Source organism: Homarus americanus, unplaced genomic scaffold (assembly GCF_018991925.1).
Source record: "Homarus americanus isolate GMGI-L3 unplaced genomic scaffold, GMGI_Hamer_2.0 scaffold15611, whole genome shotgun sequence".
NCBI classification, from domain to species: Eukaryota; Metazoa; Arthropoda; class Malacostraca; order Decapoda; family Nephropidae; genus Homarus; species Homarus americanus.
Genome location: NW_024713033.1, coordinates 115462 through 137677, shown reverse-complemented (window position 1 = coordinate 137677; position 22216 = coordinate 115462). Strand labels below are relative to the sequence as shown.

The window sequence follows — 22216 nt, the reverse complement described above, 5'->3', positions numbered from 1 at the left end:
ATGTCATTACTCCCCTTGAATTGATGGTCGTCCCGCTGACCTGCCCTCACCCGCACTAGCCCGTCCCCACCCAACCACTCCGACCAGAACCAGCCCTCATTCGCTCTCACTCACCCTTCCCTGCTCTCTCTCTTTCACCCTCACCAACATTTACTAGCCCTCAACATTACACTGTGACTCGAATTAGCAATCGCTTGTTCTCCCTTATTCCTGCCAGCCCTCATCAGCCCTCACCCATCCGCTCTTACCAGCCCTCACCCATCCGCTAGGGCTCTTACCAGCCCTCACCCATCCGCTCTTACCAGCCCTCCATCAGCTTCTCATCCGCTATACTCTTACCAGCCCTCATCAGCCCTCACCCATCCGCTATGACTCTTACCAGCCCTCATCAGCCAGACTCTTACCAGCCCTCAGCCCTCAGCTCCTCACCCCTCACTCCGCTATGACTCTTACCAGCCCTCATCAGCCCTCGCCCATCCGCTATGACTCTTACCAGCCCTCATCAGCCCGATTTAACTCTCTCTGGCCTTTTTTTTCTCTCGGAGTTGAGCGACTCAATAACGCATTACTGGCTGACGGTGAGAAAATTTTGGTTCAGTCTCCTCCACGTCACCCATGCCTCCCACGCCCTCCACGCCTCCCACGCCCCACCCTTTAACTGATGCTCCTACTCGCCTTCCTTGCCTCTCATATACCCCCTCTGGCGGTAGTAAGTCACTGTGATGGTGGGAGGAGGAGGAGAGAAGCGGAGGTAGGAGGAGGAGGAGTCGCTGGGATGGGAGGTAGGAGGAGGAGGAGTCGCTGGGATAGGAGGAGGGAAGCGCGGGAGGAGGGAGTCACTTGGCTGCACCAGGGTAGTACAGTGGGTCGGGTTCTCAGGTTTAACACTGCGTTTGGGGAGTCGGCCAGTAGAGCTTTTCCCCCTCCTGTACCACACCCGGGAGTCACCACTGTACCACACGCACCTAAATAATACAGAGACTCTACCTTTGTGAATTTAGCCTCATGGCCGTCCTTATTCCAACACACTCTTGGTATCTGATGTGTTGGTCCTTATCTTGGCAAATATTCAGTGAGAGCATCAGGTAGTGTGGTCGTGGGTAACCTGCACACAGCCCTGGCCTCAATACCTGTAGGTGGAGGCTGACTACAGGGGGCGGCGTGCAGCCAACTTGACCGAGGGAACTCCATCAACGCCATCCTATTACACCAGCTCCCAGTCCTCCTGTCAACACCCCCCGTCCTCTCCTCCCTGCTGGCGTCACTCTCCCATTCTCTCTTGGTTTATTCACTTCCTCTACTTTTCTCCAATTAAACTCGTCACTTTTTCCGCCCACTTTACGTGTCGCAGTCAGTTCATCTGTGGAGTACCTATTTATCAAGGCATTATTCCACTCTGACCATAACAACCCAGCCTTAGCTCAGGTCAGATAGCCCACCATCTATCCACCACTCACCCTAGCCAGTCTGTCCCGACCTCTCTGTCACCCTAATCAGTCTACTTCGACCTCCCTCACTCTCCCTAACCAGTCAGCCCCCCCCCCGTCACACTTATGCTGTAACCCTCCCTGGATGTAATGATATTAACCTCGCACTCTTAACCAAAAGAATTTCACTCCCCTCCGACAGATCAACCACCGCCCACTCTTACCTAAATCACCCATCCCCATTCTAAGTAGGTGCTCCCCTCCCCCACCTCTCCTCTCAACTGGAAGCCCATTCCCATTCAAAGCAGGTCGCCCATCCCTCCACCAACCTGAAAAATCCATCCCATTTTTATTTTAACAGACACCCTGCTGTAGTCAACTTTAGTCAGCTTACCCTCCATGCTTTTAGTCAGCCCATCCACCCTACTTTTTGTCAGCTCGCCCACCTTGCTTTTAGTCAGCCCACCCACCCACCCACTTTGCTTTTAGTTAGCCCATCCACCCTACTTTTAGTCAGCCCACCCACCCACCCACTCACTCTGCTTTTAGTTAGCCCATCACCCTACTTAGTCAGCCCACCCACCCACCTCTGCTTTTAGTTAGCCCATCCACCCTACTTTCAGTCGGCCCACCCATCCTACTTTTAGTCAGCCCACCCACCTCCGCCACACCCTCTCTTACTCTCACTCGACAGGCCAACCGCCTTCCCTATCCTCACATGTTGGCATTCACCCTCACATCCTCAAACCAGATCCCACACCCCCCTCTCAATCTTTCCTTCTCTTCCTCCTCCTCCACCTCTTCTGCTTCCTCTTCCTCCTCCTCTTCCATCTCCTCCTCCTCTCTTCTTCCTCCTCCTCTCATTATTCCTCCTATTCTTCCTCCTATTACTCTTCTTCCTTGTCTTCTTTTTCCTCCTCCTCCCTTTCTTCCCCCTTCCCTCCTCTCCTCTTTCCTCTCCACTCCCCCTCCCTCCCCTTCTTCCCCAAATAAAAACTCTCTTCCCTTAAAACCCTCCTTTCACCTCTCGGATCAACTCCCCCCTCCTTCCCCCCTCATACCTGCCTACAACACCTGAAACAATTCCCCCTTTAAAACACCAATGCCCCCTTAAATAATTTCTTCCTCCCCCTTAAACCCCCCTTCAACTTTCTATATCAATCTACATTTCCCATCACACACTATTTCCCCTCACACTAGCCTACCTCCCCTCACACTAGCCTACCTCCCCTCCCACACTAACCCTACCTCCCCTCACACTAGCCTACCTCCCTCACACTAGCAGCCTCCCCTCTGCCCAGCCCACCGCCCCTCCACACTAGCCTACCTCCTCAAGCAAACCCCACCTACCCTCGACTTTCCCCCATCAAACTTCTCCTTCCCCCACCTTAAACTCTCCCCCCTTGAGCCACCCCTCCCTCCCTTAGACACCCCTCCCCCCCTTAGACACCCTCCCCTTAAGCACCCTCCCCCCTTAGACACCCTAAACTAGCGCACTTCCTATTCATTGCCTATTGAGTACATTATGCATATTTGAGGAGAGGGTCTGGTAACAAGCCAAGCGGGTGCCTTCCTCCTTGGATCACACGGGGAGCGTACTGTACCTAGAGTTGCAGATACATTTCCTTCTTTCCTTCCTTCCTTCATTTCTTTCTCTTTCCTTCGTTCATTTTCTTTATTTCATTCTCCCTTCCCTGTATTCATTTCATCTATCCTCCCTCCTTCCTTCCTTGTCTTCGTTTTATTTCCTTCTTCTTTCTCTTTCCTTCCTTCCTTACTTCCTTAGGGGCGTCTTGAGGGAATGGTGGTCGTGGAGGAGGATTTCTGAGGGTCATTTGAAGGATGAGTTCTAGGAGATGGTGTTAGGATGGATGGGGTGGGGGGGAGGAGTTGAGATTTTGAGTGTCCTGTGGGATGGTTCTGTGGGATGGTTCTGTGGGGTGGTTCTGTGGGATGGTTCTGTGGGATGGTTCTGTGGGATGGTCATTAAGAGGTTTATAGGGAATTGTTCTGTTATAGGTTGTCGATATTATTATTATTATTATTATTATTATTATTATTATTATTATTATTATTATTATTATTATTATTATTATTATTATTATTATTTTATACGGATTTTTTTTTGCGTTTGGGTCTCTTGATTGTTTCTGAGGAGACTTCGAGGGTAGGTTAGGTTAGTTCAAGTTTCTATACTCTCTCTCTCTCTCTCTCTCTCTCTCTCTCTCTCTCTCTCTCTCTCTCTCTCTCTCTCTCTCTCCTCTCTCTCTCCCTCTCTCTCTCTCTCTCTCTCTCTCTCTCTCTCTCCTGGGATGTCATAGAGAGACGAAATTGGGACAGTTCTGGGAAAGAATCTGCCAGGAGGGTGTAAGGAGAAGTGGCAGAGTCCTTGTGTTGTGTCAGGGGTGAGAGTGATGGGTCGGGTCGGGTCGGGTTAGGTGACATCACAGAAGGTAGGGAGAGAAGGGAGGTAAGTCTCATTTCACGTGGAGACATTAGGAAGAGTTAAAGCGCCTTCATCAATTAAAGCTTCTGAAGTGGCCATTCCACATGCACTTTGGGTGTTTACGATGTTCGTTCCATTTGCAGTTTAGAACAGAAGCGCGAGGTTTAATTTCACATTCAGTCGAGTATTTTGTCAAGGTTATTTGGCGTTCACTTAGGTTTGGTTCGGTTTGCTTCAACATAAACTCTATTATTCTTTTAAGGTTGACGTACCGGGAGCTAATATCAGGAGAGCTTTAAAGGTGCGCTTGTTAGAGTGATGATACGTGCAGGTAAGACCCAGGTGTTTTATAATGATTACCTCACCTTTACCTACACACCTGGGTCGGGAGGGATTCTGCTCAATGGAATATTTTGTCTTGGTGCACTAAAGAGACGACGGAATGTAGGTGATGATTGACTCTCTGATGCTGCCTGGGTTAACTACCGTGTAATACAGTGAAGAGAGAAGAAAACAAATGAAACTCGACTAGATTACGTACAGCCTCGTCAACACTAACGTCCACAGGAATAACATGTTTTGTATCACAGCTTGGGTCTTCTCTCAACGCTTCCTTCCTTCCTTCCTTCCTTCCTACTTGCCTTTCTCCCTCCCTCCTTCATAGGTACAAGTGGTGAGGTACTGCCACCTGCAACACCTTCCTCTCGCTCCCCCACCCTGTAATTGGGACTTTTTCTCTCGAGGTAATTTGTAACTTCACCATTAAGATGTTATTGTCTCTCTCTCCTCACCTGGTGATTAGTCTCTCTCTACCTTTAAGGGTTATTATTATTGTTGTTGTTATTATTATTATTATTATTATTATTATTATTATTATTATTATTATTATTATTATTATTATTATTATTATTATTATTATTATTATTATTATTGATGTTGTTGGTATTAATGTTATTGTATTAGTTAGGTATGTGATATTAGTTATGGTGGCCTAATTAGTGTGTGTGTGTGTGTGTGTGTGTGTGTGTGTGTGTGTTAGTGTGGTAGTAATGTGTGTGTGTGTGTGTGTGTGTGTGTGTGTGTGTGTGTGTGTGTGTGTGTGTGTGTGTGCTGAACTCTTATATATATCCACTTGTTGTTGTAGGAACTGTTACTTGAAGCAGTCACAAGTAACACATCTCTTAATGTAAATACATATTGCCACGTAGAAAGTAACATGGTTTTAGGAGTTGTTGCTTGAACGGCACGCAAGTTATAGATGGAAAAAAGCGGGAGGCAATATTCGTCTTAATCTCTCTGGGGCAATATTTTGTCTTTTACTTTTCCCTGGGGGCAATATTTTTTCTTCAACTCACTCTGGGGGCAATATATTTTTTTTATTATTATTCTCTGGGGGCAATATTTTGTCTTCAACTCCTCTCTAGGGACAATATTTTTTCTTCAACTCCTCTCTAGGGACAATATTTTTTCCTTCAACTCCTCTCTAGGGACAATATTTTTTCCTTCAACTCCTCTCTAGGGACAATATTTTTAACTTCAACTCCTCTCTAGGAGCAATATTTTGTCTTCAACTCCTCTCTAGGGACAATATTTTTTCCTTCAACTCTTCTCTAGGGACAATATTTTTTCCTTCAGCTCCTCTCTAGGGACAATATTTTTTCCTCCAACTCCTCTCTAGGAGCAATATTTTGTCTTCAACTCTTCTCTAGGGACAATATTTTTTCCTTCAGCTCCTCTCTAGGGACAATATTTTTTCCTTCAGCTCCTCTCTAGGGACAATATTTTTCCTTAGCTCCTCTCTAGGGACAATATTTTTCCTTCAACTCCTCTCTGAGAGCAATATTTTATCTTCAACTCCTCTCTAGGGGACAATATTTTTCCTTCAACTCTTCTCTAGGACAATATCCTTTTCCTTCAGCTCCTCTCTAGGGACAATATTTTTTCCTCCAACTCCTCTCTAGGAGCAATATTTTGTCTTCAACTCTTCTCTAGGGACAATATTTTTTCCTTCAGCTCCTCTCTAGGGACAATATTTTTTCCTTCAGCTCCTCTCTAGGGACAATATTTTTTCCTTCAGCTCCTCTCTAGGGACAATATTTTTTCCTTCAACTCCTCTCTAGGGGCAATATTTTGTCTTCAACTCGCTCTAGGGGCAATATTTTGTCTTCAACTCCTCTCTAGGGACAATATTTTGTCTTCAACTCGCTCTGGGGGTAATATTGGGTGTCCTCCTATCCTGCTGTAGTGATACTGGTCCGCGTCTTCACCTGATCCGGGCAAGATGCTGTATTTAGGCTGTCCTGGTCCCTCGATGCTGCTCTCCTATTACCATGATGCTGTTCAATCTCTCTCTCTCTCTCTCTCTCTCTCTCTCTCTCTCTCTCTCTCTCTCTCTCTCTCTCTCTCTCTCTCTCTCTCTCTCTCTCTCTCTCTCTCTCTCTCTCTCTGCTCATATTACCTATCCTTTCATGTGGTGGATTTTTTCGTCTTTTCTGGTTTATTGATTCTGAGTGTTCCTCGCCTCCCTTGCTCCACACCCCCTTTCGTCTCTTCCTCCTTTTACTCCTTCCCCTGTGTCTCTTTTCTCGTCGTATTTCCCGTTCTTCGCTGTTGTCTCTTCCCTATTTATTCTTCATCCTCTCTATCTCCACGATATTTTTTTCCTCATTTCAATCATAAATTTTTTCTTTGTCTTTTCTACCACATTTTGCTTGCTTGCTTGTTCTCTTCTTCTTTATCACCTTATACCTCCTCCTCCTTCTCACCCATCTTGTCCCTGCCCACACGGTTGGTCTTTCACCTTCCTTTCACTGCCGCCTACCTAAAGCCTTCCTTGTTCCTTCTTCCCTTCCTATTTATCCGTCTGGTCTGCTTCCTTCTTCCTCTCCCCATCCTCCTCCTCCTACATCCCACCTTATTCACCCACCCAGCAGCGTCTTAACACCCTCTCCTTCTCCTCCTAATCCTCCCTCTTTCTTAACTCCCCCCCCCCATTCTTCTTTACTTTTTCGCCTCCCTCCTCTCCCTCCGAGTTTCATAATCTCTCTCCCCTTTCTTCTCCCCGTCTCACCCAGGTTCTTAACACCCTCTCCCCATCCCACCCAGTTTCTTAACACCCTCTCCCCATCCCACCCAGTTTCTTAATCCCCCTCCCTCTCCCTCCCCACTTTGGTCCACCCACACCCCGCTGGAAAAAAGTTGTGTGTGGGTTCTGGGCGGCAGTATTGATCCAGAGTTCCAGCGGTTCCTCCTTCTGCAGGTGTTCCTCACGCCTCCTCCTTACCCCCTACCCCCTTCTACCTCCCCATCTCCTCCTACCCCCTCATCTTCATCTTCTCTTACCCCCCACCCTCACCCTCTCCCCAGGTACTTCACCCACGGGAGCAGTTGAGCCGCTTGAGGGAGGGATGCGAGGCTTGTCAGTTTAGGTCGCGCCCGGAGGTCACAAGTATAGCACCAGGTCATGACAGCATCCTCGCTCTGTAGGGGAGGCAGAGAAGAAGTACCTGGCTGATAAAAATAGGTCAGAGAGAGAGAGAGAGAGATGGGGGAAATATGAGAGGATGGTAGATGAGGTATGTACTAAGCAATAGGTAAGGGGGGTGGGGTGGAGGGGGGGGGGCAGGGATTAAGAGGGAGAGTTAAGTAAGACACAGACAGGATAAACATGTTCTCACACAAGGAGCTTTACGTCGTATTCTTGGCAGCTTCCTCCTACGCCTGTTACCCTCCGCCAGAAGCTACCGGGAACCTCTTGATCATCCCCAACACCCCACACGTCACGTCCTTAATTACACGTACTGTGGTAAATAGCGTAAGAACTGACCGCGGGAAGAGTTGCTGACAAAGATTTCCCCAGAGGAGGTGACACCCAGATAGATGTTTGGCTCCAGAGACATTTTAAGTCTCCCAGAAGGTGTCCCAGGTGGCCCCCAGACAAGAATTCCTCCAGAGGAAGTCGACCCCAAAGAAGGTGAACAGAGTAAGGTAACCCCAGAAGTAGTGAAGCCTCCAAAGAAGGTTGATCTACAGAGAACGGATACCCCCGGAGAAAGTGTGCACCTAGAGATGATGACCCCAAACAAGTATTACTGCAGACCAAAGTTTTCCCGGAGAGTGTGTCCCAAAGAACTGACCCCAGAGAAAGTATGACCAGGAATTGGCAGGTCCGTTACCCTGGCGGCACCTCCGTCCACCACACACACACACACACACACACTGAGGTCTGTAACAGTTTCCCCGAGTAAGACGCCACGGTTCTGTTATCAACTTTGTAACTTTCCTAAGACACGATAAGTTGAAACTGCTCTACACTTGTATGGAATACTGTATTATGAGGTTCGTACTACAGCAAATGTATAAATAACGTTTATTTTAATGAATGGAACAGAATATCCATCTCGCCTGTACACGTGTCTAGGTATAATCACCAGTACTTTCACGTGGAGACATTTGTAATACTTGTCAGTTATTTTTTTAACACGGAGTCTATTGGTGAAAATTAGGTGACCTGGCGTCACCTGTGGTGTGTGTGTGTGTGTGTGTGTGTGTGTGTGTGTGTGTGTGTGTGTGTGTGTGTGTGTGTGTGTGTGTGTGTGTGTGTGTGTGTGTGTGTGTGTGTGTGTGTGTGTGTAGAGCTTACTGTGTGCTGCCTCCTCACCTCATTGTCTATGTGTCTTCACCCTTTCTCACTGCTGTTGTTAGGAATATTTTTTTCTCAGCCTGTTCACACCTGAGTTATCTAGTACCATCACCACCACTACCTCACCACCATCACCACCACTACCTCACCACCATCACCACCACTACCTCACCACCATCACCACCACTACCTCACCACCACCATCACCACCACTACCTCACCACCACTTGTGTCCTCTCCGTCTTCCACTATAGTCTGTCTCTCTCGCTTCTACGGTATATCTTGCTCTCTGTTTCGTACGGTTCCATTTATGTCTTGGTCGCGTGTTGGTGGTGTGAGTGGGAGAGATGAGTGGTTCGGGGAGATGCTGGGCCGCGATAGGAAGACGATGATGTTTTTATCTTATTGGGTCTGTCTTGGTATCTTATCTTAGGGATATTTAGGAGCTGTGTCGTGTTTCTCTTCTCCTCCTCCTTGTTATTTCTTTTCCTTCTTCCTCTTTCTTTTCCTTCTTCCTTGATTGCTAGGTAGATATATGAGTGTTCACACGCGAGAGTTAGCCACAGCAACCACAAATAGAGGGGGAGGGGAGCGGTGAGCCAGCTGTCAACCTACACCAACTTCAAGATTACCAGCTGGGTCTCCCGTCTTAAGCCATCAGCTTTGTAATTACCAACTGGGGCTCTACGTCACACCACCACCACCAGCCTTATAATTACCAGCTGCAAATTGTGCCTCATACCACCACCACCTGTCTTACTTTCCAGCTGGACGACTACCCGCCTCCCTCACTGTACCACCAGCACCACATGCCCTCAGTCTCCTCCCTCACTGTATTAACACCACCACCTGCCCTCCCTTCCCCCTTTACTGTACCACCACCACGACCTGCCCTCCCTCCCCCCTTTACTGTACCACTACCACGACCTGCCCTCCCTTCCCCTCCCCCCTTACTGTACCACCATGACCTCCCTCCCTCCCCCCCTTTACTGTACCACCTGTCTCCCTCCCTCCCCCTCCCTTCTGTACCACTACCACGACCTGCCTCCTTCCCTCCCCTTACTGGCCACCACCAGCCTGCCTCCCTCCCCTTACTGTACCACCGCAGCCTGCCTCCTCCCCCCTCCCCTTGCTGTGCCACCACCTGTCCTCCTCACTGTACCACCACCTGCTGGGTCTTCCGCAACACAAGTTTCTTAATATTACACAACTAACTATCGGACGCCAGCTGACCCAGACAAGGAAGGGAACTGACCCCATTTTTTTAATAATGATGTGTCTGAGTCCAACCCAATCCAACCCAACTTAACTTACAATGAAACACTGTCAGCTAGTCGAGGGAAAAGTGGGAGAGTGCAGGAGAGGTGGGATAGTGGAAGGTTGAGGTGGAGGAGTGGAGGGAGAGAGTTGGAACACCTGAACACCCCCTCCTGGGAACCCTTGAATGCCCTTCCTCCTGGGAACACCCCCCTCCTCTGGGGTGTACCTGAACGCCCCTCTCCTGGAAACACCCTGGTCATCCCCTCCCCTTGCAGGAACACCTGGAACACCCCTCTGCCTCCTGGGAGCACCTGCACCCCCTCCTGGGGTACCCTGGACATCCCCCCCACCATCCAGGAGCACCTGAACACCCCTCTCCTTGGAGCACCTGAACCCCTCGCACCACACGGCAGGTCATCAGGTCCATTGTAAGAAGTTTACTTTACCGTGAACCGGAAAACAGACCCTTCAGCTCCCAGCCCCCCGCCTCTAACCTCCAGCTATGTGTGAGGGTCCGTGAGATGTGAGGGGCCGTGAGAGATGAGGTTATGAGGTGTGGTGGCGGGGTGTGGGGGAGGTGAGGTTACGGATATTGGAAGAACAAATACTGTCAATGTATACAGCCTTAACAACATCAACCTAGAGAAGTCGACTTGTGAAAGAGACCTGGGGGTACTTGTAAGCCCGGACCTCCGGCCTAGAAAACAGTGCGTTAATGTTCGAAATAAGGCAAACAGAGTATTGGGTTTTATATTAAGAAGTGTAAGTAATAAGAGTGCAACTATATCTTGCACTAGTCAGGCCGCACCTAGATTATGCGGTTCAGTTTTGGTGCCCTTATTATAGAATGGATATCAATTCACTAGAGTCGGTGCAGCGAAGGATGACGAAAATGATTCCGGGACTTAGAAACCTTCCATATCAAGATAGATTTAAGAAACTAAACTTGCATTCCCTAGAAAGACGAAGAGTGCGGGGAGATATGATAGAAGTATTTAAGTGGGTGAAAGGAATCAATAAAGGAGATATAGATAAAGTTCTTATAATATCCGAGCAGGATAGGACTCGTAGCAACGGATTTAAGTTGGATAAGTTTTGGTGGGAGATAGGAAGGAACTGTGGTTCGCAAATAGGGTGGTAGACGAGTGGAACAAGCTTAGCAACTTTTTAGTAAGTGCTGGAACGATGGAAAGTTTTAAAAGGAAGCTAGATAGATTCATGGATGATAGAGAGTGGTAGTGACTCTCGACAGGAGCTGCCATGCACAAGCCAACCGGCCTATTGCAGACTCCTTATTTTATTTTAGGTTCTTATGAATTATGAGGTAATGTAATTTGGAAGGGAGGGCTGTGGGAAGATGATGAAAAGGTTACGGCGAAGGAGTGAGAGAGAGAGACGAAGGATAATGAGAGAAACAAAGGAATGATGGGAGTGACCTGAGTGAAGGCAGGAGGAAGAGCAGGGGAATGAGGGAGGTGAGTGATGGGAAATAAGTGAAGGGAGATGGAAATAGATTGAAATAAGAGGGTGATTAGAGTGAAGGGACGAAGAGGATGAGGAGGATAGAGAGAAGTGTGAAGGGAGGAAGAAGACCAAATTAGAGGGGACTAAAGAGAGGGGAGGTTAACATTTTTGTCGTCCCCGTTTCTTCTCGTTCGTCTTCTTTTCGTCCTTCTCTCCTCGAAAATTTGGTCACGCTCAAATTTTTTGTTTGTGTGTTTACTTTGTCGGGAGAAATATGTTCATTATTATTTATGTAAATTTACAATGTGGCGAAGATGGAGGATGGTCACGCACGCACCAAGTTAAAAATAATTGTAAAAAAATAGCAAAAGTTGTATGTCTCTTTAATTCTCGCGTCATCAGTCATTGTCTGTTATTATCATTACTCAACGTCATTCATCGTTATCATTAATCAGATCCATCATTATCCATCATCATCATCATCATTTATTAGTCATAAAAACAGAAAAGTATTGTGTGATCTATGTAGAAGTTGAGAATGATTAAAACTAACTCAAAGTTGTCAAAAGTTTAATAAAAATGTCAAAACTATTAGTCGAGGTTCCCAGATTAAAGTCAAATCAATAAAAAATCACAATTGTCACAACTCAGAAATTAAAAGAAAAAAGATCAAAATAATTTTAAAAGAAAACTTGGTCAATACTCAAAAACTAGACCAAAATGTTAGAGAACTAGATCAACACATTCAAAACTAGGTCAGCATTGTTAAAACTAGGTCAGTAATGTTAAAACTAGGTCAGTAATGTTAAAACTAGGTCAGTAATGTTAAAACTAGGTCAGTAATGTTAAAACTAGGTCAGTAATGTTAAAACTAGGTCAGTAATGTTAAAACTAGGTCAGTAATGTTAAAACTAGGTCAGTAATGTTAAAACTAGGTCAGCATTGTTAAAACTAGGTCAGTAATGTTAAAACTAGGTCAGTAATGTTAAAACTAGGTCAGTTAAAACTAGGTCAGTAATGTTAAAACTAGGTCAGCATTGTTAAAACTAGGTCAGTAATGTTAAAACTAGGTCAGCATTGTTAAAACTAGGTCAGTAATGTTAAAACTAGGTCAGCATTGTTAAAACTAGGTCAGTAATGTTAAAACTAGGTCAGCATTGTTAAAACTAGGTCAGTAATGTTAAAACTAGGTCAGTAATGTTAAAACTAGGTCAGTAATGTTAAAACTAGGTCAGCATTGTTAAAACTAGGTCAGTAATGTTAAAACTAGGTCAGCATTGTTAAAACTAGGTCAGTAATGTTAAAACTAGGTCAGCATTGTTAAAACTAGGTCAGTAATGTTAACATTAGGTTAGTGTTAAAACTAGGTCAGCACTGTTAAAACTAGGTCAGCACTGTTAAAACTAGGTCAGCAATGTTAAAACTAGGTCAGTAATGTTAAAATTAGGTTAGTGTTAAAACTAGGTCAGCACTGTTAAAACTAGGTCAGCAATGTTAAAACTAGGTCAGTAATGTTAAAGTTAGGGCAGTGTTAAAACTAGGTCAGCACTCAAACAATGTCATTGATGTTAAAACTATGTCAGCTGTTAAAACTAGGTCAGTAATGTTAAAATTAGGTCGTTGCTGTTAAAACTAGATCAGTAATGTTAAAATTAGGTCAATGTTAAAACTAGGTCAGCACTGTCAAACTATGTCAGTGATGTTATAACTAGGTCAGTATTGTTAAAACTAGGTCAACACTGTTAAAACTAGGTCAACACTGTTAAAACTAGGTCAACACTGTTAAAACTAGGTCAACACTGTTAAAACTAGGTCAATGCTGTTAAAACTAGGTCAATGCTGTTAAAACTAGGTCAATGCTGTTAAAACTAGGTCAATGCTGTTAAAACTAGGTCAATGCTGTTAAAACTGAAGTCAGTGATGTTAAAACTAGATCATCACTATTAAACTAGGTCAAAGCTTTATAGAAGATACAGGTAGAATATTTATAGTTGTCGGAATATAAAGTGAAGTTTGGTAGCGTGGCCGGTTAGTTATTTGACTGTACATTATATTCGTAGGGGGGATCTTTCTAAACACCATTTTTAATACAAATATTTATTTATTAACTGAATGGCCTGGACACATTAATGGATCAATATATCAAGGTTACTGGACACTGACTCTCGGACACAAACATGAAATGGATACACTTTCCACCGTCAGTAACTCACCCCTGGATCGCTCTGACATAGACTCGCATGTGACCTGAGGGAGGCCCATCAGGTGCTGTTGAAGGGAGTGCTGGACTGTCTCTCCTGTGGGAGACTGCTAGCTGGAGATGCGGTGCTGGGGAGGGAAGTCTCCCTCTGGGGAGGAGCTGTCGGCTTCTTCCCTATTACAATAATAATCCGAATGCGACTGTCCTTGGAGGGAGCTGCAAGGCCTATATATTGACGATCTCCAACCGGAAGGTGTCGTCACAAATCTGGGTGTGTCTGGCCAGGTGATGACAGGTGTACTGGCTGGAGGGGTTGCGTCTTGAGTAACACGGTCATAACGCCGGGTTAACTCAGGTACCTTGTCCGTAACCTCTCCTGGGTCAGGTCTTACTCTCGCTGTAGGGTGTGTCAACCTATGTGGGTTACCACGAGGGCATCTACTTACTGTTATATGTGTTGTATTTCTCTGGGCTGTAAGCTGTGGTCTGATAAACAATCATTACACTGTTAAAACTAGTTCAGTATTGTTAAAGTTAGGTCAGTGCTGTTAAAATTAGATCGACGCTGTTAAAACTAGATCAATGCTGTTAAAACTAAGTCAGTGAAGTTAAAACTAGGCCAGTGAAGTTAAAACTAGGTCAGCGCTGTTGAAACTAGGTCAGTGAAGTTAAAACTAGGTCAACTGTTGGTTGTACTTGTCGGGGTTGGCAGAAGTGGGTCGGAGTTGGCAGAAGTGGGTCAGAGTTGGCAGAAGTGGGTCAGAGTTGGCAGGAGTGGGTCAGAGTTGGCAGGAGTGGGTCAGAGTTGGCAGGAGTGGGTCAGAGTTGGCAGAGTGGGTCAGAGTTGGCAGGGGTGGGTCAGAGTTGGCAGGAGTGGGTCAGAGTTGGCAGGAGTGGGTCAGGAGTTGGCAGGGGAGTGGGTCAGAGTTGGCAGGAGTGGGTCAGAGTTGGCAGTGGGTCAGAGTTGGCAGAAGTGGGTCAGAGTTGGCAGAAGTGGGTCAGAGTTGGCAGAAGTGGGTCAGAGTTGGCAGGAGTGGGTCAGAGTTGGCAGGAGTGGGTCAGAGTTGGCAGGAGTGGGTCAGAGTTGGCAGGAGTGGGTCAGAGTTGGCAGGAGTGGGTCAGAGTTGGCAGGAGTGGGTCAGCGTTGGCAGACGTGGGTCAGCGTTGGCAGACGTGGGTCAGCGTTGGCAGACGTAGGTCAGCGTTGGCAGGAGGAGGTGAGAATTGGCAGGAGGAGGTGAGAATTGGCAGGGGTAGGTCAGTGTTGTCGGAAGTAGGTCAATGCCAGAGGTAAGTCAGAGCTGGAAAAATATGTCAGAGTCTTGTTTGTGGTGTCAGGGCCTTGCTCGCGGTCTCCGAACCTCTGTCGTGGTGTCAGGATATGGTATAGTTACCCAAACCTCCAAATTGGTGTCCGAACTGTAGTGTATTGGGGAGGAATGCGAGAGAAGACGAGACAGTGTTATCTCGTGAGCTCCACCAGGAGAGTCCCGTTTATTAGTCATCACCAGATTATTACCAGTGGCGCCACCTACTCACCCACATGAGCTCGAGACACTAATCGAACCCCCGGATCATTACGACTCTACCTCGAGACAGTAGTCGAGCGCTACGACACTCCACTCCCTCGCTTAAATTAGGGTTGTACTATGATTTCTATCACCCAGGGAAGACACGTTACAGGAACGTCAATCCTTAATATAGGATTACATCTGTTGGTTCATTAAACAAATAATGCCTTTCCCATCTCCCTCCCTCCTCATCTTCCTCCACTTCTTCCCTTCTAACCCCTCTCTTCCTTCTCATCTCCCTCTTCATCTCCATCCACCTCTCCCTCTCTCCCCCCTCCCTCCTCTTCAACTCCATCCACCTTTCTCCCTCTCTTCCCTTTCTCCCTCTCTTCCCTTTCACCCTCTCTTCCCCCTCCCTCCTCCCCCTCTTCCCCCCTCTCCCCCCTCCTCCAGTATTCAGACTAGTGATGCTGACGTGTCTAAGAAGCGACTCAGGACCATAGACAATCTTAAACGACACATCCCGCGGGTCGTTCAGTCGTAAGTGGTCATTGCTATACACATTGCACGCTGAGTTGCAACTTACTTAGGGAAAACAACAGATTGGAAGAGATGGATTTTTTCTTCTTTTCCTTCGATTTCAACCATTTTAACGTCGTTTTTGGACTTGACTGATGGAAGGATGCTGGCTTACGCTTGAAGGATGAAATTTTTATTATATTGTTATCAGTGAAGTTTAACGGAGCTAAATTGTTTATTTTGTTCTGTGTTGTGAGAATGTTTGGAGACAAGCCAGCACAGGTGTTAATAGGTAGTGTATCTGTAGAGCCAGCACAGGTGTTAATAGGTAGTGTATCTGTAGAGCTAGCACAGGTGTTAATAGGTAGTGTATCTGTAGAGCCAGCACAGGTGTTAATAGGTAGTGTATCTGTAGAGCTAGCACAGGTGTTAATAGGTAGTGTATCTGTAGAGCCAGCACAGGTGTTAATAGGTAGTGTATCTGTAGAGCTAGCACAGGTGTTAATAGGTAGTGTATCTGTAGAGCCAGCACAGGTGTTAATAGGTAGTGTCTGTGGAAGGCCAGCACAGGTATTAATAGGTAGTGTATCTGTAGAGCCAGCACAGGTGTTAATGGGTAGGTGTATCTGTAGAGGCCAGCACAGGTGTTAATAGGTAGTGTATCTGTAGAGCCAGCACAGGTGTTAATAATTGAGTGTATCCTGTAGAGAGCCAGCACAGGTGTTAATAGGTAGTGTATGGCAGAGCCAGCACAGGTGTTAATAGGTAGTGTATCTGTAGAGCCAGCACAGGTGTTAATAGGTAATGTATCTGTAGAGCCAGCACAGGTGTTAATGGGTAGTGTATCTGTAGAGCCAGCACAGGTGTTAATAGGTAGTGTATCTCTAAGAGCCAGCACAGGTGTTAATAGGTAGTGTATCTGTAGAGCCAACTGGAGTGTTAATGAGTAGTATCTGTAAGAGCCAGCACAGGTGTTAGCTAGGTAGTGTATCTGTAGAGCCTTTACAGGTGTTAATAGGTAGTATCTGGCAGAGCCAGCACAGGTGTTAATAGGTAGTGTATCTGTAGAGCCAGCACAGGTGTTAATAGGTAGTGTATCTGTAGAGCCAGCACAGGTGTTAATAGGTAGTGTATCTGTAGAGCCAGCACAGGTGTTATAGGTAGTGTATCTGTAGAGCCAGCACAGGTGGGGTAAATTCTGAGGTATGTTGCAATGATACACACGTACTTGGTGTATATATAAACTAACAGGTGTTAAAAATTGCCGCAGGTGTGTGTTATTTCTCTCGTAGACAAAGATGTAATATTTTGTAACACAATAATGTAAACACTGTATTATGAGAGCTATATTATTCTCAGTGTGAAAGAAATATTATCAGGTTTAATTATTATTATATTTAATGTAGTCTGTTTCTATTGTCAGGTCAAATAATGTTTATGGTGATGGAATGTTGCTTTTAAAACACCAAAATATATTACCTGATAACTATTTGCTATCATAAAACTTTTAATACCAAGAAATGTATTATTGTTTCATGTAATTATGTTGTGGTAATATTTGTTTTAGTGTGAAAAAGAGAAGTATTATCCGATCCAATTATTTCTGTCATATTGGGGAATTGTTTTTATTGTCATATTTCCTGGCGTTTGGGTGATTTTTTTTTTTTTACGTTTTCTTTTGCGTTTTAAATGTTGAAGTACAATTACGGGAGGAGATAAGCCTTGTTTTATGTGCTGGATCTGTTAGTATTTACGACGACCGGTCCCTCCCACCCCGCCGCCCGCCACTCACGGGTAACACTGGCACAAGCGCCGTTTTCATTTAAACACTGGTTGAGTATTGATCCTACGTCAGTGCCCCCCCCACTGCTACCCTCTCCCCTCTCCCTACTTCACCCTCCCCCGCACCTTACTTCTCCCCACCCTTCATCTTCCTTCTTCCTATCCTCTTCCTACCTCGCCCCCCCCTCACTTTACCTCTACTTACCACTCCTCCTTTTTCCCTTCCTCTCGTCCTCCTCCCCACTTCATTCTCCTCCTTCTCCATTCTTCACCCCTTCTCCCTATCCCTCCCTCTTCCTCCCATCCTGCCACTCTGTGTATCGGGTGCCTTACTACTCTAGGACCTCTCCACCAATCACATGGCTCGAAATCCTTCCCCACTTGTCGGAGGCTCTAGCGGGCGTAAAATCCACCTTCACCTCCCCAGACCTCCTCCCTAACCCCCACCCCCACCCTTATCTCAGTCTCCCCCCCCCCCTCCCTGTTTTCTACCACCCTACCCACCCCAAACTTTTCCCTCCCTCACCTCCCCAAACCTTTTCCCTCCCTCACCTCCCCAAACCACTTCCCTCTCAACTCCCCAAGCACTTCCCCACCCTACCTCCCCAGATCTCTCCCTCCTGCCTTCTACGCCATGTCCTCCCCTCCCCAAGATCTAGCCTTCCTCCAACCTTCTCTACTCCCCAACCTCCAGGAACCTCCACCTCAAACCTTATCCCCACTTCCCCACATCCTCCCCATCTCCTAAACTCCTGCCACCTCCTGAAACCTCCTCCACGAGTTACCCCTCACTTCTCTCCACCCTACCTTCATCCCTTCTCCTCTCCCCTCCCCACCCTCATCCTCTCCCCTCCCCACCCTCATCCCTCCCCACCCCCCTCCCTCCCCCCCTCCCTCCTCCCCTCCTCCCCTCCCTCCTCCCCCTCCTCCCCCTCCCCTCCTCCCCCTCCCCTCCCTCCCCTCCTCCTCCCCACCCTCCTCCCCTCCTCCTCCCCCTCCCCTCTCCCCCTCCCCATCCTCCCCAAAATATTAAGGGTGTGTTGTAAGGCAGTAAATTAATAGCTCCAGTGACCTGAAACATATCGCCTTCTCCTTAAATATCACCTCTTGCTTGTGTAAACTTCGAGAGCCGCGTGTAAATGGTGTAAATGAAAGGTATGAATGTTGTGAATTAATGATGTAAATGCACTTTTTAGAAGTCGTAAATTAAAGTTGTAAATAATAACCAATATTGTAAAAAGAGTAAATGAATTATGGAAATTGACGTTATATGTTTGTTTTTGTTTTTTTTCTTTTTTAATGGTGTCAATGAATGTTATAAATTTATGTAAATTGAATATTGTAACTTTTGTAAAGCCCTTGTCCCTCCCTCCCACTCCTTCCTTCACCCCCTCCCTCCCCCACTCCTTCCTTCACCCCCTCCCCTCTCTTTACAGCCATCCTCTCATCTACTTGTCTCTTTGGGGATAATAACAATCGTTCTCTCTCTCTCTCTCTCTCTCTCTCTCTTCCCCCCTTTCTACACCCATCTTTCTCCTTATCTGCCATTTCCCCCATCTATTTTACTTTATCGTGTCCCTCCCATTTCGTTTTCTTTCCCCATTTCACTGTCTCCTTATTCTTTTACTTTTCCTCTCACCTCCCTCCTTTTTCCCTTCTTATCACCCTTCTCCTCTCCTCCCTCCCACTTCCCGTTCCCCTACCCTACCACTTTCCTGTTCACTTTCCCTGTCCCTAACTTCCTTCCATCCCCCCTTTTTCCCTTCCCTTCCCTTTTTCCCTTCCTCTTTGTCCCTTCCCTCCCTCCTATCACATTCCTGTTCCCCTGCCCCTCTTTCCCTTCCCTCCACCTATATTCCTTTCCTTCCCCCTCTCTCCCTTCCCTCCCTGCCACAGTCTACAGCCTCCTTGCTCCGACTGTGGAAGGTGTGGCTGTGTTAAGTGTGACAGTGGTGTAGAAATGGGTGGTGCGGTTCTGGATGGTGTGGCAGTGGGTGGTGTGACAGTAAGTGTGTAGCTGTGGGTGGTGTGGCAGTAAGTATGTTGGTGTGGTTAACCTCCATGCCGCCACCAAAAAGTGACCCTCCACCGATTTGCCGGTTAATTAGATTGTGGAGGTCAGGGGGACAGGTTGTTGACGCTGCTAATGAATGGCTCGCTGATCCCCGCCTGCTGAGTACACCTTTTTGTTGTCGGAGGTTACCTGGGGGAAGTGTGTGTGTGTGTGTGTGTGTGTGTGAGTGTGTGAGTGTGTGTGTGTGTGTGTGTGTGTGTGTGTGTGTGTGCGCGCGCCGTCACGACTCCAGCAACACTCCCATAACACCATCATCACCCTCACACCATCACCACATCATCATCAACCACACAACACCACCACCACAACACCACCACAACACAGAAACAAGGGTTCTCGAGAAAAGTTTGAGTCAGAACAGCCTAAGGCGCGAGAGGTAAAACGTCTTGATTGAATTTCGGGTGAAGTTAGGTCGAATTACTGTACTTCCCGGGCAAAAGAGTTGACCCATTCACCTGCTGAGTTGATTGGATTGAATCATATTGTAAGGGAGAGTTGATGAATTATTTGTGTGTGTGTGATACGTATGGATTCTACATGGGTGTTTCCAGGTGTGGTAGAGGAGTATTTCACACACCTGTCTTACCCCGTAAAGCAACAAACAGGTACTCGCAGGTGTGTTCTTGTGTGGTGGTGGAGCAGGTGTGTGAAATCCTCCTCCACCACACACCTGGCTTAGGGGTGGGGAGCATAGTGGTGAGTATTGAACGTGTGTGGGGGGGAGGGGGTGTGGAGGGAGGGCGTTGACTGCTGGTGGACCCCGCCATTGGGTCCTCCTGCCCGGCATTATACTCTGTGAAACTTGCCTGCCATACCCAGGTCTGTGCCTTACCCACCCCTTCCTTGGTAACTTCGCTTACACACACACACACACATATTCTCTCTCTCTCTCTCTCTCTCTCTCTCTCTCTCTTCACTTTCCTCCACACGAGAATTCATCGGAAAATTCACCGTCTGACGCGTTTGACAGAGCGAAAATATAAACATGCCAAAATTATGACAAGGAGTGAAGGAGGGAGGGAAGGGGATGGAAGGAGGGAGGGAGGAAGGGGTGGAGGGAAGGAGAGGGTAGAGGGAAGGAGAGGGTGGAGGGAAGGAGAGAGGGGAGGGAAGGAGGAGAGAGGGGAGAGGAAGGTCGTGTGGTTATGTGTTCAGTGTTTCTATCTGTTGGTGTCAGAAATGAGTTTTGCTACAGTAGAATATATTGTCAATTTCCACTAAATGAGTTGGACAAAAATATGTATATTGAATTAATATGGAAAATGTCCCTCCCTCATCAAATTGAAAGAACCACTTCATTCATTCATGCAGGAAGTCATCACAGTGCGGGGTTATTTTGTGTATAATTTTACATTGGTATTCAAATATATTTTTTTATATATATACCAAAGTACGAATAATATACATTGTGAATAAGTTGTATAATTACATATAACTCGAGACCCAGGCCCCAGAGGTACACGAGACCCAGGCCCCAGAGGTACACGAGACCCAGGCCCCAGAGCTACACGGACCCAATTTGAGGCTGAGACCCAGGCCCCAGAGGCACACACGGACCCAGGCCCCAGAGGGTACACGAGACCCAGGCCCCAGGGGTACACGAGACCCAGGCCCCCAGGCTACGAGACCCAGGCCCCCAGAGCTACACGAGACCCAGGCCCCAGAGGCTAGGACCCAGGCCCCAGGCTACACGAGGACCCAGGCCCCAGAGCTACACGAGACCCAGGCCCCAAGAGCTACACGAGACCCAGGCCCCAGAACACACGAGACCCAGACTAGGCTACACGAGACCCAGGCCCAGAGGCTACACGGACCCAGGCCCCAGAGTACACAGGACCCAGGCCCAGGCTACACAGGACCCAGGCCCCAGAGGCTACGAGGACCCAGGCCCCAGGCTACGAGGACCCAGGCCCCAGAGCTACACGAGACCCAGGCCCCAGAGCTACACGAGACCCAGGCCCCAGAACGACTTGGTGACGTGTGTTAAGTATGGAGAAAATTCCACCGTGCTGTCTCGGTGGGAATGTTGTTGAGACTCGCTTATGTAAACAAATGTTTGAATCAGCTGGTGGTGAACGTTGCAGCACGAGCGTGTAGTGTAGTGTAGTGTAGTGTAGTGTAGTGTTGGGTGTGTTAAAATATTTGCTGTGGCTCGCCGTCTGAGAACGACGCCTGGGAGGACAAAATTACAATACGACAAGTGTGACCGATGGTGCGATAGAGGAATATTAGAATAAACGTCAAAGGAAACCCCAGCAGGAAATAAATTAAGAAACAACAAAATGCAATGTAGACGTTGTGCTTTCTTGATGAACACGTGCACACACACACACACACACAGGTACAAGTGTGAGAGAATTAAACAACAAAGTTTGGCTACTTGTAAACGTTCTCGCCTCTTAACTCTTTAAAAGTCTCCCCCTCTTGTATATGTCAACACACTCAAGAGGATGGCGTGTGACCTCTTGAGTTCAGCTGTTTTCCTTCTTCTCTTGGAGGTGTTGCTCTTGCTTCATTTCCTTCATGAAGATAATGTTTTCGTTTCATTTCATCACATTTAGTGTCGATTACTTTTAATATTACTTAAGAGTAAATTAATCACCTGGCTATTATAACTTTAGCCGCCCAGGTGTGTGGGTTTATCTACAGGATGTCTCAGAAAAATTTTACACACACACACACACACACACACACACATTTTTCTGGGCCCTTTGTAAACGGTGCTGTCTGTGTGTAGGGGATGACTGTATGTTGTTCATTTTTTCTCTCTTGCGTCTGTCAGCATCAAGGGAAGACGGGGGACGGCTTTGTACGGCGGCAGTGAGACGTTCTTTATAGAAGAACGAATTTATAGCAGTGACATTAAAAGCAGCATGGGCATGGGTGGAGGC

At 47.0% G+C, this 22216-nt stretch overlaps 1 protein-coding gene across 1 annotated transcript; it reads left to right on the top strand.

Moving 5' to 3' along the window:
• Positions 1–7752: 7752 nt before the first annotated feature.
• On the top strand, positions 7753–21312 carry LOC121865587 (proteoglycan 4-like). Its single transcript, XM_042365095.1, has 2 exons — positions 7753–8019; positions 20773–21312. The coding sequence occupies exons 1-2, from the start codon at positions 7753–7755 to the stop codon at positions 21310–21312; spliced, it is 807 nt and encodes a 268-aa protein (XP_042221029.1).
• Positions 21313–22216: the final 904 nt, after the last annotated feature.

Bases quoted from the DNA above. Each gene is read 5' to 3' on its own strand.
- LOC121865587 (XM_042365095.1), top strand. From the start codon at position 7,753: ATGTTTGGCTCCAGAGACATTTTAAGTCTCCCAGAAGGTGTCCCAGGT. The intron at 8,020-20,772 runs GTATGACCAGGA...CTCGAGACCCAG, and splicing joins AAGAACTGACCCCAGAGAAA to GCCCCAGAGGTACACGAGAC.